Raw genomic sequence first — 13,579 nt, 5'->3', positions numbered from 1 at the left:
CCTCAGAAGTCGTAAAGGGGGCGGGGCCTAAATCGCCCCGCCCTAACATCCCCCCGGGGAACAAACATTTTCTAGATCCGCTCCTGCATGTGTAGCGGCGTGTGTTAGTGTGTGTGTGTCTGTGGAAAAAACTATTCTCAGAAAGGGCTCATCCGAATGACCTGAAATTTGGTATACTGACATTATTTGACAAAAAAATGCATGAGTATCATGCACGGGTTAACTTGTGTGTGTGTGTGTGTGTGTGTATATATATATATATATATATATATATATATATATATATATATATCTGTTATTAATGATGATAATACATGTACATATTTTAGCCTTGGAATGTAAGTGTTTTGCTGGTTTGAATCTATTCTAGTATTACATTGTAAGCATTTTTCCACTGACAGCATGCAGCACAAATTAATTATTTCTTTTCTGGATTGTTAGCATGCCCAGTAAATGATATTTAAAAGTTAAGTACTAATGAGGATCGGTACAGTCAACCATTATGCATAATACAATCTGGCTGGGAAACCAGTTCACTGTCTATAGCAGCCTTTGCAATGGACAGTTCTTTTGTAAAAATACATAATGCATATTTGGATTTATCGCAGTAAACAGTAAAATTCTTTTATCACTGTATTTCCCTATGTTAGGATGTTTAACATATCATTTTTAAACGTGTTACATTTTTTAGTAGTTTACACAAATGATTTTGTGTATATAACTTTTTATTTTAATATTATTGAGATATATTGAGCTAGCTTCAAGGGATAATATGTGCAATTTTGTCTTTTAGATATATGGTATGCTTACCATCTATTTTTTTTTTAAGAATTACTATCTTTGTAGTGTGGGGGATAATTGACGAAAGAGATCACATGGCTCTGTGACCCTCTTTAACCAGCAGACAGAGGCTGTATTAGCCAGTGTATATGTATTTAGTCAGTGAGTATTTGTTGACAAATTTAGATTGCATAGTAAGAGTTAAACAAGAGTAGAACAGGAGAGGAACATTCTACTTGGAAACACTGCTAGGACAACATTCAATAAACATCTGTGAGCTCTGACAGGGCCAGTGCTATGATGCCAGGCGCCCCCCTGCAAAAAATAACTTTGCACCCTCATCTTTTATAAATTATTTGTTCATTCAATAATGCTTTTTTTTAATACAAATCATATAATACACTTTAATAAAGAGTATGGCAGGTGGTGGGGAGCGCCACCCGCCTTGCTTACCACACTTACTGCGTTCCGTTGCCCCAACAACCTCTCCCCCCTCCCTATCCACTTTGTCCCCCCTCCCACCATCCTCTGTGGATGCTATCTTCTTCCCCTCCTCCCCACTTGCTAGCCCACCCTCCTTCACTCTGGTGTCTGCAAATGTAGTTTGCATCCTTCTCTCCTCCTCAACCCCCCCCCCCCTCCACCTGCCCACAGGACCCCTTTCTCTCCCATCTCCTCCACTTCCTCTCTCTTGAGACATGTTCCCACCTTGTCCACCTCCTCAACCTATCCCTCTTCTCTGGAATCTTCCCCTCATCCTTTACACATGCTCTTGTCTCTCCCATACTTAAGAAACCATCCCTTCCCCCTGCCTCTCTCTCTCTCTCTCTCTAATTACCACCCTATTTCTCTTCTTCCTTTCACCTCCAGACTTCTCAAACGGGTTGCCTACAACCGTCTCCCCTTCTTTCTCTCTTCTTACTTCCAGTTTTCGGCCCCTCCACTCCACGAAACTGCCTTCACTAAGGTCACTAATGACATTCTTTTTTGCTAAATCTAAAGGACAAGTCTCCTTTCTTATCGTTCTCAACCATTCTGCTGCCTTCGATACCGTTGACCACACCTTCCTTTTGCAAACTCTCAAATCTATAGGCCTCTGTAACACTGTCTTTCTTGGTTTTCCTCTTACATCACCACCCTCTCCTTTTCAGTCTCTAAACATAACTCCACATCCCCACTTTTCTGTTACCTATCAGAGTTCTCCAAGGTTCCGTTTTTGGCCTCCTGCTCTTCTCCCTCTACGCCCCCTCCCTTGGTGTCCTTATCCTCTCCTTTAGCCTCCAGTACCACCCGTATGCTGACGATACCCAGATCTATCTTTCATCTCCTGACCTCTCCCCTTCCCTTTATGTTTATTGCTGTCCCTCGATCATCTCATCTTGGATGTCCCAGCGCTTTCTTAAAGTCAATATTTCCAAGACTGTACTAATCGTCCGCCCCCCCCCCCCCCTCCAGGACTCTCCTATTCCTTCTCTCTATTTCTGTTAATAATACCACACTCCTTTCTGTCCAATGTCTTGTGATCCACGACTCCTCCCTCTCCATCAAACCTCACATTCCATCCCTCTTAAAATCCTGCTACTTCTACCTCCGGGATATATGCAAGATACGGCCCTTTCTCACCACAGAAGCCAACAAAACTTTTATTCGCTCTTATAATCTCTCACCTTGACTACTGTAACCTCCTTCTCACTGGCCTTCTCCTGACTTTCACCTTGCCCCTCTTAAGTCTATCCCCAATGCTGATGCCTGCCTTATTTTTCTCTCCCTCTGCTCTATGTCTGCTGTCCCCTCTCCACCAGTCCCTACATAGGCTACCCATGGCCTCCACTCTGCCGTCTCACTACTTCACTGATCACCTCTTCCCAATTCCGCCTCCAGGACTTTGCCCGTGCTGCTTCTCAGCTGTGGAATGATCTCCAACAGTCCATCAGGTTAGCCTCTACTCTCAAAGGCTTCAAGCGTGCCCTTAAGACTTGAAGCCTATCAGCCTTCCTTCTAACTTTCTTGTTCTGGCTTTCTTCCCCACTCCCCCAGTTGGTACCACCCATTGTGTGTCTCCCACTTTCCTTTAGGATGTAAGCTTTCACGAGCAGAGCCCTCTTTCCTTGTGTTCCCCTTCTAATATTCCATCACGCTCTGTACCTCTTGGCCTGCTTCCCTAGCACTGTTTTCTTAAGCTTAGGTCTATTTCTCACTGGTTACTATCATCACTCTCACTCACTGTCTCACAAATAATTTGATCTGCGTTATCATGTGTTGTGTTATGGATCATTGCTTTCTGTATATGTCTTGTACGGTGCTGCAGACCCTTTGTGGTGTCTAAATAAAAATAAAATATATATATAAAATATATATATAAAAATATAAATAAAAAATATTATTATTAATAATAATAATAATAATAATAATATAATATATACTATGAGGAACTGGGACCCATTGAAGATTCTCAATTTTCCATTTTCCCAGTCTTTAATACCTAACAGCTTAATATTATACTGCATTTATAACTGGCAAGTTATGTAGCCCCAAATATAAAATACAATCCCAGATACCAAGTCTATGTGACCGCTCTATGCTAGGTATATAATACAACTTCAGGCCCAGTATATAACACTGTTTCAGATTCCATGTATACAATACAGACATATTTAGAACAATGACATGCCCAATATAGAATACAGCTGTAAATCCAGTATTAAATATGATATATTTAAAGTTGTGCCAAATAACAATAACAGCTGAATCAATAATAGTAATCAGTTATAGCAGATAATAGAGAACATAGCCATCACTAGAGAAAATAAAAAGATTAAATACTGTAGATAAACCACACAAAAAAATGCTGTCCAAAATGTTGAGGGACAGTCACAGGTTTTGAATATTAATAATAAATACTAATTCAGTATTACTTAATGTATTTTGATTTATAGATGCATTTTTATCCCATATGATGTAATTAAATTGCACTAAAGCTAACACTGAAATGTATTAAAGATTCTTGTTTCAGATATGCCCTCTTCCACTTAGAATATAAGCTCTATAATGAACAGGATCCTCCATACCCATTAGTTTAATGTCTGCATTTATTTTGTCTGCCTTGTATGTCCTTGTTTTATGTATGTCCTGTTTTCCCTATTGTACGACACTGCAAAGCACTTTGGCACCTCACAAATCTACGATAATAATAATAATATTAATTTAAATACCAATGGAATAATATGTATGGTCATGTTCAGTCATGCCATACCTGTGTCTTTCTAATATGTAATAGAATTGTATTCTGATCATCATACTTGCCAACTCTCCCGGAATGTCCGGGAGGCTCCCGCATTTTGCAAGAGTCTCACGGACTCCCGGGAGAGTGTGGCAATATCCCGGATCTGCCCACTTCCTAGTGAAGTGGGCAGAATTAGCTCCCAAAAGCTGTGATTCCCGGTGAATCGCGGCATTTGGTCCCGCCCCCGGCTGTCAAATGTCATGTTTGCGTCATTACGTCATGGGGGTGGGCCCAAAATGACGCGCATTTTGGAGCCCCGTCCCCATCACGCCCACCTCTCCCGGAAACCAACTTTGTCAAGTTGGTAAGTATGGATCATGTATTATGGTCATTGCGTGTTGTTTAAGTGTAGTGTCTTATATTGTAATATAATTGAACATTGATCATGTCCAGTGATCTGATCATGCTAGTGGTTAAAGTATAAAATATAGAGTGTATTAGAATTGTATTATGATCATGTCCAGTGAGCTTGACACATTGGTTAGATATAGTGTCCTATGTCTACATATAGGATAATTTAACTGTGTTATGATTGCATGCAGCGGTCAGCTCTTGTTAGGTAGGTGTAACATGTAGTGAGTGCAATATAATTAAATTACGATCATGTACAGTGGTCAGATTATGTTGGGAGATGTAGTGTTCTTTGTGTGCAGTGAGTGTAATAGAATTGTATTATAATCCTGCACAGTGGTTAGGTCATGTTGAGATATCAACTAATCTGTTTGTCTAGATGAGTGTAATAAAATTGTATTATGAGTCACTGCAGTGGTCAGGCCCTGTTGGAAGTTGTACAATTCTACACATATATATATATATATATATATATATATATATATATATATAATTGATTTATCATCATGTGCAGTGTTTAGGTAATGTTGGGAGATGTATTATCATATGGCTTTATGGAGTGTAATACAATTCTACTATGATAATGTCACAATCCATGTTGAGTAAATATAGTGTCCTATGTCTGTATAGAATGTATTTAAATTATAATATGACTGTGTTCAGTTTTGGTTATATTGGGTAAGTTAAGTGTGTGTATATATTTTATTATGGGTAGATTTAGTGTCATATATCTGCATATAGTCTAACAGGATTTTATTATTACATGGGCAGTGGTCAGTTTATGTTGGGAGATGTTGTAGTCTATGTTTCTAGGGTAATAGAATTGATTTGATGTAAACTGCGGATTAACAGCAAGAGGTGCTATATGAGAAAACAATCACAAAGATCATCCTGTTAATAAATCCACAATGTAGAATAATACACATATATAATATTATCGTCGTCATCATTTACTTTTAAGGTGCCACAAAACTCAACAGCACCAGAGAATCGGTATAACAAATCCTACAAAAAAGAAATCATACATGTAAAACAGAGCAAGGACATAGAGGTTGACAGAGAAGGTACAGATATAAATAGGGGTAGAGGGTACCCCTGTTTATGCTTATAGTCTAAGGGGAGAGGGTAATGATGAGACAATAGGCACTAGAGTTGTGGGATGGTAGCTGGTAGTGTTCAGAGGGAGTAGTATCGGGGTGTGGTAGGATAGGCTATAGTGATGGGATAAACAGTAGAGACCCAGACACTGTTGATATAGCTTAAATGTGCAGAATTAATTACCTTGTCCCTTATTTATCCGCCTAGCACATACTGCACATACTGTAGGTGCTCATTCACTTGCCTCTTTGGGGAATGCCTCTGGCAAAAGCTCTTTGTGACAGTTTGCTGTTATGTCCGTCTAGTCACTATCAATTAAAATTGTCCGCTGCTATTTGTGTGGTTCCAACGCACAGAGAGATATAGCCTGACACAAGTTAGTTTTTGGACTCCTGAATAGACTTTTAGGAACTGCGCAGCATGGTGTCTGGATCATAGAGCCCATCTGCTAACTAGGCTATACTTTATATAAACAAATAGAATTCAGTTTTAAAATATGTCACTTAAAATCAATAAAAGTAGTGATCAACCACATATTCCTTAATAGCATGATGAAGGGCAACTCAAATGTCAAATTCAGAATTCTGCCCCACAGAGAAGTTAAGGAAATGAGTATAAGCTCTACGATTACACTGTATCTGGGCATGTGTGATATAAAAAAATGGACAAGTTCATAGGGGATTTATTAATAATAAAATTGGATCTGTGTGACGCTCCACAGAAAAGTTAGGTCTCATAGTAGAATTGGTTAGGAAATCAGGCAACATGCAAATGGTGATTGAAAAAAGTGTCACAGGCCACAACTCCTGGGGGTAGAAATAGGTGTGGAAGTGTCTTTAAATGGCTGAGACCAGGTACAGCAAATTGTCAGACTTTTGGGAAATCAATTCACATTGATAACCTGTCCATCTTCCAAGCCAATTTCCCTTGGCCAGAATATACCACTTATCTGTCAGTTATGCTCTGAATTCAATTCCTTTTATTTTAAACTGTTTTTGCTTGTGTATGTTATGTCAATTTATTATTTGTTTATTAATAATTTTTTATATCTGAATGCCCTGTACTTTTGTATATTAAATCTATCTATAAAATAAATGCTTAGTGGCGTGTGTTAGTCTGTCTGTGTGTGTGTGGAAAAAATAAAACCAAGCTGCAGCGCCACCTGCTGGGTGGAGTTATACACTGACCTACTAAATTCTTAGTGTGTGTGTAAAAAAAAATTCAGAAAGGGCTGAAATTTGGTATACTAAGATGTTTTTAATTTGTTTATTTAATTTGTTAATTGTTAAAAGTGTTTATAAAGATTTAAAATATATATATATATATATATATATATATATTTCTTGAAGGTAAAGTGACAGTTGGGAGTGGTTGGTGGTTGCCGGGGGTGACAGTGGGGAGTGGTTGGTGGTTGCCGGGCGTGACAGTGGGGAGTGGTTGGTGGTTACCGGGGGTGACAGAGTGAGAGGAGTGTGATACTCAGGACCACTGAGAGAGATCCCTGTGTCTGGATAGACATCTGGATAGATGTGGCGATGAAAATGAAGGATGAGGTGATGGAGAAGAATGATGAGGTGGTGACATGTGGACAAAACCACGTTAAAAAAGGGCGCTTACATCGGGAAGTAACGCTCTTCCCCTGAGGAGGCCTGGGCTAGGGCCCAAATGCATGACAAGAACCTTTTTAACACCTTAAGTAGCTTGATTTGACTAGAATGCATGAGTATCATGCACGGGTTAACTTGTAATTTAATATGTTGCGTCCTTGATACTCTTAACGAATCCATTAGCGTGTTAAGAAGAAAGAGCTCGACCAAGTTAAGCCTTTGAATGCCAGTGTTTGATTTGTTGATACATTTGATTAACAAGCTTAGTGTTCTTCCATTTACATTTGTGTAACAGTCTGAAGGTGTGAAGAGTTACCTCTTTATTGGGGCCTTGTAAGCCTGTGGTAGCTAGAAGCCTTGTGTGCCAGTGTGGGACAGTATATTGGGGTCCTATTGTCCATATTCAATAGATGGTGACAAAACCTGAAGTGCTACAAGCACCCAATGATCTCTTGTATATAGTTATATACATGAGATCATTGGGTGCAGTCTCATGTCTGTAGTTTTGCCATCATTTACAGACTATGATGTATTTACATAGTTATGACTGTTTAGTGCTCCTCTCTTGGACTTAAGTGTCAGGTTTTAAAAGAAAATATTCCTAACTTATAAATAGTATGAGCCTTATATGTGACCTGATAACTTTTGCAGGGTTCAGCTGATTCCTACACAAGTCGTCCATCGTTAGACTCCGACGTGTCACTGGAGGAGGATCGGGAGGCTGCCCGCCGCGAGGTGGAGAGGCAGGCTCAGCAACAGCTCGAGAGAGCCAGGGTATGTAGCATTGAAAGTTTATACCATGTTTAAATGGTCACTTACGCTATATTTTCTTATTTTCAAAGAAAATGTGTCTAATGTAAATATTAATTGATGAATGTATACACATATGTGTCTTATAGAATGTTGCTTATTTTCTCATGATGCCAGTCAGTCTTCTTGCAGAACTCAAAATTCATGAAAGTGCCTTTAATTGTCTTCTCTTTCCTATAATCCCGTTATCTTCTCCAGGAGTTATCCTGACAATCTTATGGTGGTAACCTTCTCACATTACAATAGCTGGAGTATACCCCAGTGGAAAAAAAAATGTGTGTAACATCTTTGGTGGTGGACGGTGGTGTCACTGGGGCCATGGCCAGGTCTATAAAAGAGAACAGGCAAACAGGAAGCAAACACAACTCCATGAGTGTGCTCATAGTCTGCACAGAGGGAAGGCATAAGATAACACTACAGTATGTCAGGCATTTACATTGCCCTGTGCTGGACACCAGCATAGAATATTTGTCAGGTTACAGTATCTTGTGAAAATCTATACTCTGTCCTTCCCACATTGTAAGCCCCTAACAAGCTGATTGCTACTTAGGACTGTGGGGGGTTGTCAGGGATGTCGGGAATTGAATGACAAGTGGATTTGAAGATCTATGAAATAAATCTTATACTTTAAAACATGCGACCATTGACAATGGTTGGGAGTCCTTTAGCCGAAGAGGTATATCAGGATTACAAATGGGTAACAGAGTATCAGGATCTCAGAATGACACACAGAAATCAGAGTATCAGGATGTTAGGATTACACACAGAAATCAGAGTATCAGGATGTTAGGATTACACACAGGTAGCAGAGTATCGGGATGTCAGGATTACACACGGGTAGCAGAGTATCAGGATGTCAGGAGTACACACAGGAAGCAGAGTATCAGGTTGTTAGGTTACACACAGGTAGCAAAGTATCGGGATGTCAGGATTACACATGGGTAGCAGAGTATTGGGATGTCAGGATTACACACGGGTAGCAGAGTATCGGGATGTCAGGACTACACACGGGTTGCAGAGTATCAGGATTACACACGGGTAGCAGAGTATCGGGATGTCAGGATTACACACGGGTAGCAGAGTATCGGGATGTCAGGATTACACACTGGTAGCAGAGTATCAGGATGTCAGGATTACACACGGGTAGCAGAGTATCAGGATGTCAGGATTACACACGGGTAACAGAGTATCAGGATGTCAGGATTAACACAGGTAGCAGAGTATCGGGATGTCAGGATTACACACGGGTAGCAGAGTATCATGATTACACACGGGTAGCAGAGTATCGGGATGTCAGGATTACACACGGGTAGCAGAGTATCGGGATGTCAGGACTACACACGGGTTGCAGAGTATCAGGATTACACACGGGTAGCAGAGTATCGGGATGTCAGCATTACACATGGGTAGCAGAGTATCAGGATGTCAGGATAACACACGGGTAGCAGAGTATCAGGATGTCAGGATTACACATAGGTAGCAGAGTTTTCTGCACAAATTATGAGATTCCATTTTGTAGCTCAATATATTTAAATTAGCATTTATAAAGTGGCACAAATAGCAGTGTAGTTAAATGAGTAAAATGTACAAATGTAACACTTCTTAAAGACGGGTGCACATCATCTTTTTTGACTTATTTGACATGATGTAAATGAGACTTGAATGAGAAAAATGTTAGGAGAAAGGTGTATAAGTTGTGGAGGTCCAAAAACTAGTAAGCATTGCTGTCAGGTTCATTCTCTGCTTGGGCTAGTCCCAGAAATGATCATTCAAAGCATCATCACTGAGGCACTTCAAAAATCAGAAAATAGGTGTGCACCTAGCAAAGAGTCTGGTACTAAAATAGCCACCTTGGCACAGCATCTTAATGATTTCAATGAAAAATCTGAAGGAATAGATGGCCACTTCTGCTTGCCTTATATATATACGTTGGAGCAGTCACACAGTATAATTTATAAAGCATTATGTTGAATATAAATTCTTGTATTGGTCCATGTAATATGACCTACTGCATGAAATTGAACACCTTTTATTGGTATATAGGCTAATGCTACCAGAGGTATTACTTTTGATGTTATAATGGCAAAGGCCGCCTGTGCTTGCATTGCTTATGGATTAATTAATTTGTTAAATAAGGGACACTTTACAATATACTTGCACAATCTTCATTGCTCTTCTGTTAGGGACAACTGGTAGGTTACATCTTCCCGGAACACATCAATAACATGCTGGCGAAAAGGCTCTGTGGGATCATTATCATAGACAGTCTAAAGATTTGCCATGTTATTGCTTTTTTTTCTGTGTAATCTTTGACTCCTGATAGCAATAGTCGATCCCTTGAGTAAAGTGTGATGACGAGCGGCCAACATCTAGACATTAGTATTTAATACATTTTCCACTCAGGGAGCTGTAAATGGATGTGTGGTTCCATATCATGCAGACAGCCCCTAAATTCAAAAAAGGTTTGCAGTATAGAGGACTGTGTGGTTGCAGTAGATTGAGATGTGTACATTTTTTTTAGTTTTAATATTTTAATTTCTTCAAAAAATTTATTTTTATTTGAATTTTGCCATATTTTAGATATTTAGCGAGCCTTGGTGTACCTGAGGTGTGTGCTATAAAGCAGATGGCAGGATGAGGCATCTTTGAGGATCTTTCAAATACACTCTGGGTATCATTTCCAAAGAATAAAACAGCTATTTGGTGGTGCCGCACCTCGATTTGCATAACTTGCCTAGATTTCTGCCAAAAACCATGTATGTGTAGAGCAGCATTGGGGAGACTGGGTGGAGACTGGGTCTCAGCCTATACCTTAAAAAGACGCATTTTGCACCCATCAGATACAATCTGCCGGAGAAGCGCATTTCCAGGTGCTCTTAAAACAATGTAAAACAGTTTAAAATGCACAAAAGTGACTCATAATAAAGGTGAAGTCTGATTACCCCTCACTCTTGTCATTCATTTAAACCATAAATGAGGCTAAATTAAACAGTATTTTAGGAAGAAATTTAAATATTTTATTTAATTGAAGGAGTTTCTCTACAGTGATAGGAGAATAGGAGGTTGGATTTTGGATGTAAAATTTACATTTATGCACAGTGCGTCTCTTCGCAATCCTAGGCACACCTCTAGTTTGCAGAGGTGCCTCCCGAGAATGGAGAGTTGACCTGGACCGTAACGTGTGTTGGAAAGACCATACTAGGTGCAGCATGCAATACATAGGTGTTTTATCCTGGATCCAATGTGCTTTATAAGTTATCTCCCCTCTCTTCCCACAGCTCAAGCCAGTTGCATTTGCTGTAAGAACCAATGTCAGTTACTGTGGAGCTCTGGATGAAGAGAGTCCAGTCCAAGGGTCTGCTATCAACTTTGAAGCCAAAGATTTCCTACATATCAAAGAGGTGAGCAAAATGGGCTGCCCAAATACTCTCACTCCATGTAAAGGGACAATATTATATAAAATATATAAAGCACCACAGCAGGAGTGTGATAATTACATAACAACCATTAAATAATGATCTCATATAGAAAGCATATTATAATTGTTGGTGTATAGATTATGTTCTTAGTATGTTTATTGTCCATCTAGTCATGTATAGGCTTATGATCCTACTGATATAATTCCTAATAATAATAATAATGTATGGCAGCTTTGCCAAAAAAAAGGAAATGAAAAGGGTCATTTAGTACAAGATGCAATGAATTGTAGGTCATAGTATGGCTGACATAATAACATAACAGATAGCTGTCCTACAAACGTCTATCTTGGCAATCATTATATCCCTTATATGCAGCTCAATCTGTTGTGTAAGGTAATAAACCATCTGTTTCCATAACAAGCAAACACTAAAATCATGTATGTAAACTGTGCATATTATTTACATACATTTTGTCTTTGCAGTACTGAATATTGCAAACTACATATAGTCTTTCTGTAGCACACTTTTAAGATCTTGATTTATTCTGCAGCCTATGGTTTAAAACATTTAGGTAATTTAAGATTAGAACTTTCATTGAAAAGTGTTACACTATACTTGAAAGAACCCTTTCTGGAGGCCTTCCCAGTTAAAATTTTCCACACATGCCGAAAAAATAACTGAAACGAATAGGATAATTCTTGGGCATGATGGAAAATGCATTCAGAAGATGACTGCTATCAGCCTGTATGTGCAATCATCTTCCAGCCAGGCATGCATAGAAGTGATCTGATCACTTGGACCAAGAGACCGCCTACATTTGTGGCCAAGTTGATCCTTACCCTTGACTTTTGGGTCAAGCGCAAGCGTCAACCCATATGTTCACCATTCTTTATTAGTAAGTAATACGTAAGAGCAGGCAAAATCTTGTTGAATATATTGTATCTTCAAACTTGTGTTTTTTATGCTGATATAAAAATAATAATAATAATAATGTAAAAGTGTTACACTAAAAGGTTGCCTCATATAGGAGAGCAGCAATGTCACAAATTTTACCACAAACCTCGATATTATTACATTATACATACATGTAGATGAGACAATTCTTAGGGGTGTAGTCAGTAATTATTATAGAATTCTGTCACTCACATTCTATTATTAATAAAAAATAAATAAAACAAAATAAAAATATAAAAATAACAATTTCATACCCTCCCAACAGTCCATTCCTTATTTCCAGAGGAAATGGGTGTGTAGCCTTCACAAATTAGCTTTTAACTTGGCAGATCAATTTTACATTAAATTAGGGATTGTTGAGTGTGATGTAATTTCTTACTGGCATCTCTATGTGTTTTAGGAGTATTCATGTTTTGTATATGTACAGATATGTGTCCACAAACTATGGGCCTGATTCATTAAGGAAAGTAAAGCAAAAAAAATAGTAAGTTTGAAACTAGGTAAAGCCATGTTACAATGCAAGGGGTTCAAATTATTTTTTTTTATTTTGCACTTAAGGAAAATACTGGCTGTTTTTTATGTAGCGCACAAATACTAGATAGCTTTTTTTTACCGCTGACATTTAAAGTTGATCTAGGACATGCCCTACCCCAACTATAAATCTGTCCCCACATTTTAAATTTACCTCCCCCTCCAATGCAACATGGTTTTGCCAAGGTGAAAAGTTACAATTTTTTTTTGCTTTATTTTCCTTTGCTTAACGAATCAGGCACTATGTCTGCTTTCTCAGAATTGATCAACAAAAAAATAGAATTAATGAACAAATATAGATTTTCTTTTTCTATAATTCTAAGTTAGTGATTTTAGCTTGGGTACTATACATCTAAAAATGATTACAGTTACTAAACTATATGGGCCTGATTCATTAAGGAAGGCAATTTGCGTTTTGTTAATTACACAGAAATTGCATGCAAGTATGTCCATATTCAAGTACAAGCGGATCGAAAGAAATGTTTGTAGTTGACAACAACACGCTGCAGGCAGGGCCGTCAAGAGGAAGTTGGGGCCCTGGTACAGCAGCTTTTTGGGGCCACCCCTCCACAGGCGAGCAGGAAAGGCGCTGTATGCCGCCATTGCCACAGAGGGACGTGGTCACATGATATCGAGCGTGGTAAACATGGGGCATGGATGCGCTCCGTGACATATTGGGGAAGATTCAATTGCCGGCGATGTTATAGTAGAAATCTCCGCTCATTTTCCCTCACACCCCATAGAGG

General features: G+C 38.9%; 1 protein-coding gene across 4 annotated transcripts in view; it reads left to right on the top strand.

The window, feature by feature from the left end:
* The window catches only part of CACNB3 (calcium voltage-gated channel auxiliary subunit beta 3), a 184,394-nt gene that overhangs the window by 126,659 nt on the left and 44,156 nt on the right, over window positions 1-13,579 (top strand). For all 4 annotated transcript variants that reach the window (XR_012688642.1, XM_075199646.1, XM_075199645.1 and 1 more), the window contains exons 2-3: window positions 7,771-7,893; window positions 11,208-11,330. Coding sequence is in view for 3 of the 4 variants with exons in the window: in XM_075199646.1 (XP_075055747.1) it covers window positions 7,771-7,893; window positions 11,208-11,330 (246 nt within the window). In the remaining variant the exon portion in view is untranslated. The remainder of the gene's footprint in view (window positions 1-7,770; window positions 7,894-11,207; window positions 11,331-13,579) is intronic.

Source organism: Mixophyes fleayi, chromosome 2 (genome assembly GCF_038048845.1).
Source record: "Mixophyes fleayi isolate aMixFle1 chromosome 2, aMixFle1.hap1, whole genome shotgun sequence".
Classification (NCBI taxonomy): Eukaryota; Metazoa; Chordata; class Amphibia; order Anura; family Limnodynastidae; genus Mixophyes; species Mixophyes fleayi.
Note: the sequence above shows the minus strand (reverse complement) of the source record. Positions and strands in the feature narration are given on the sequence as shown.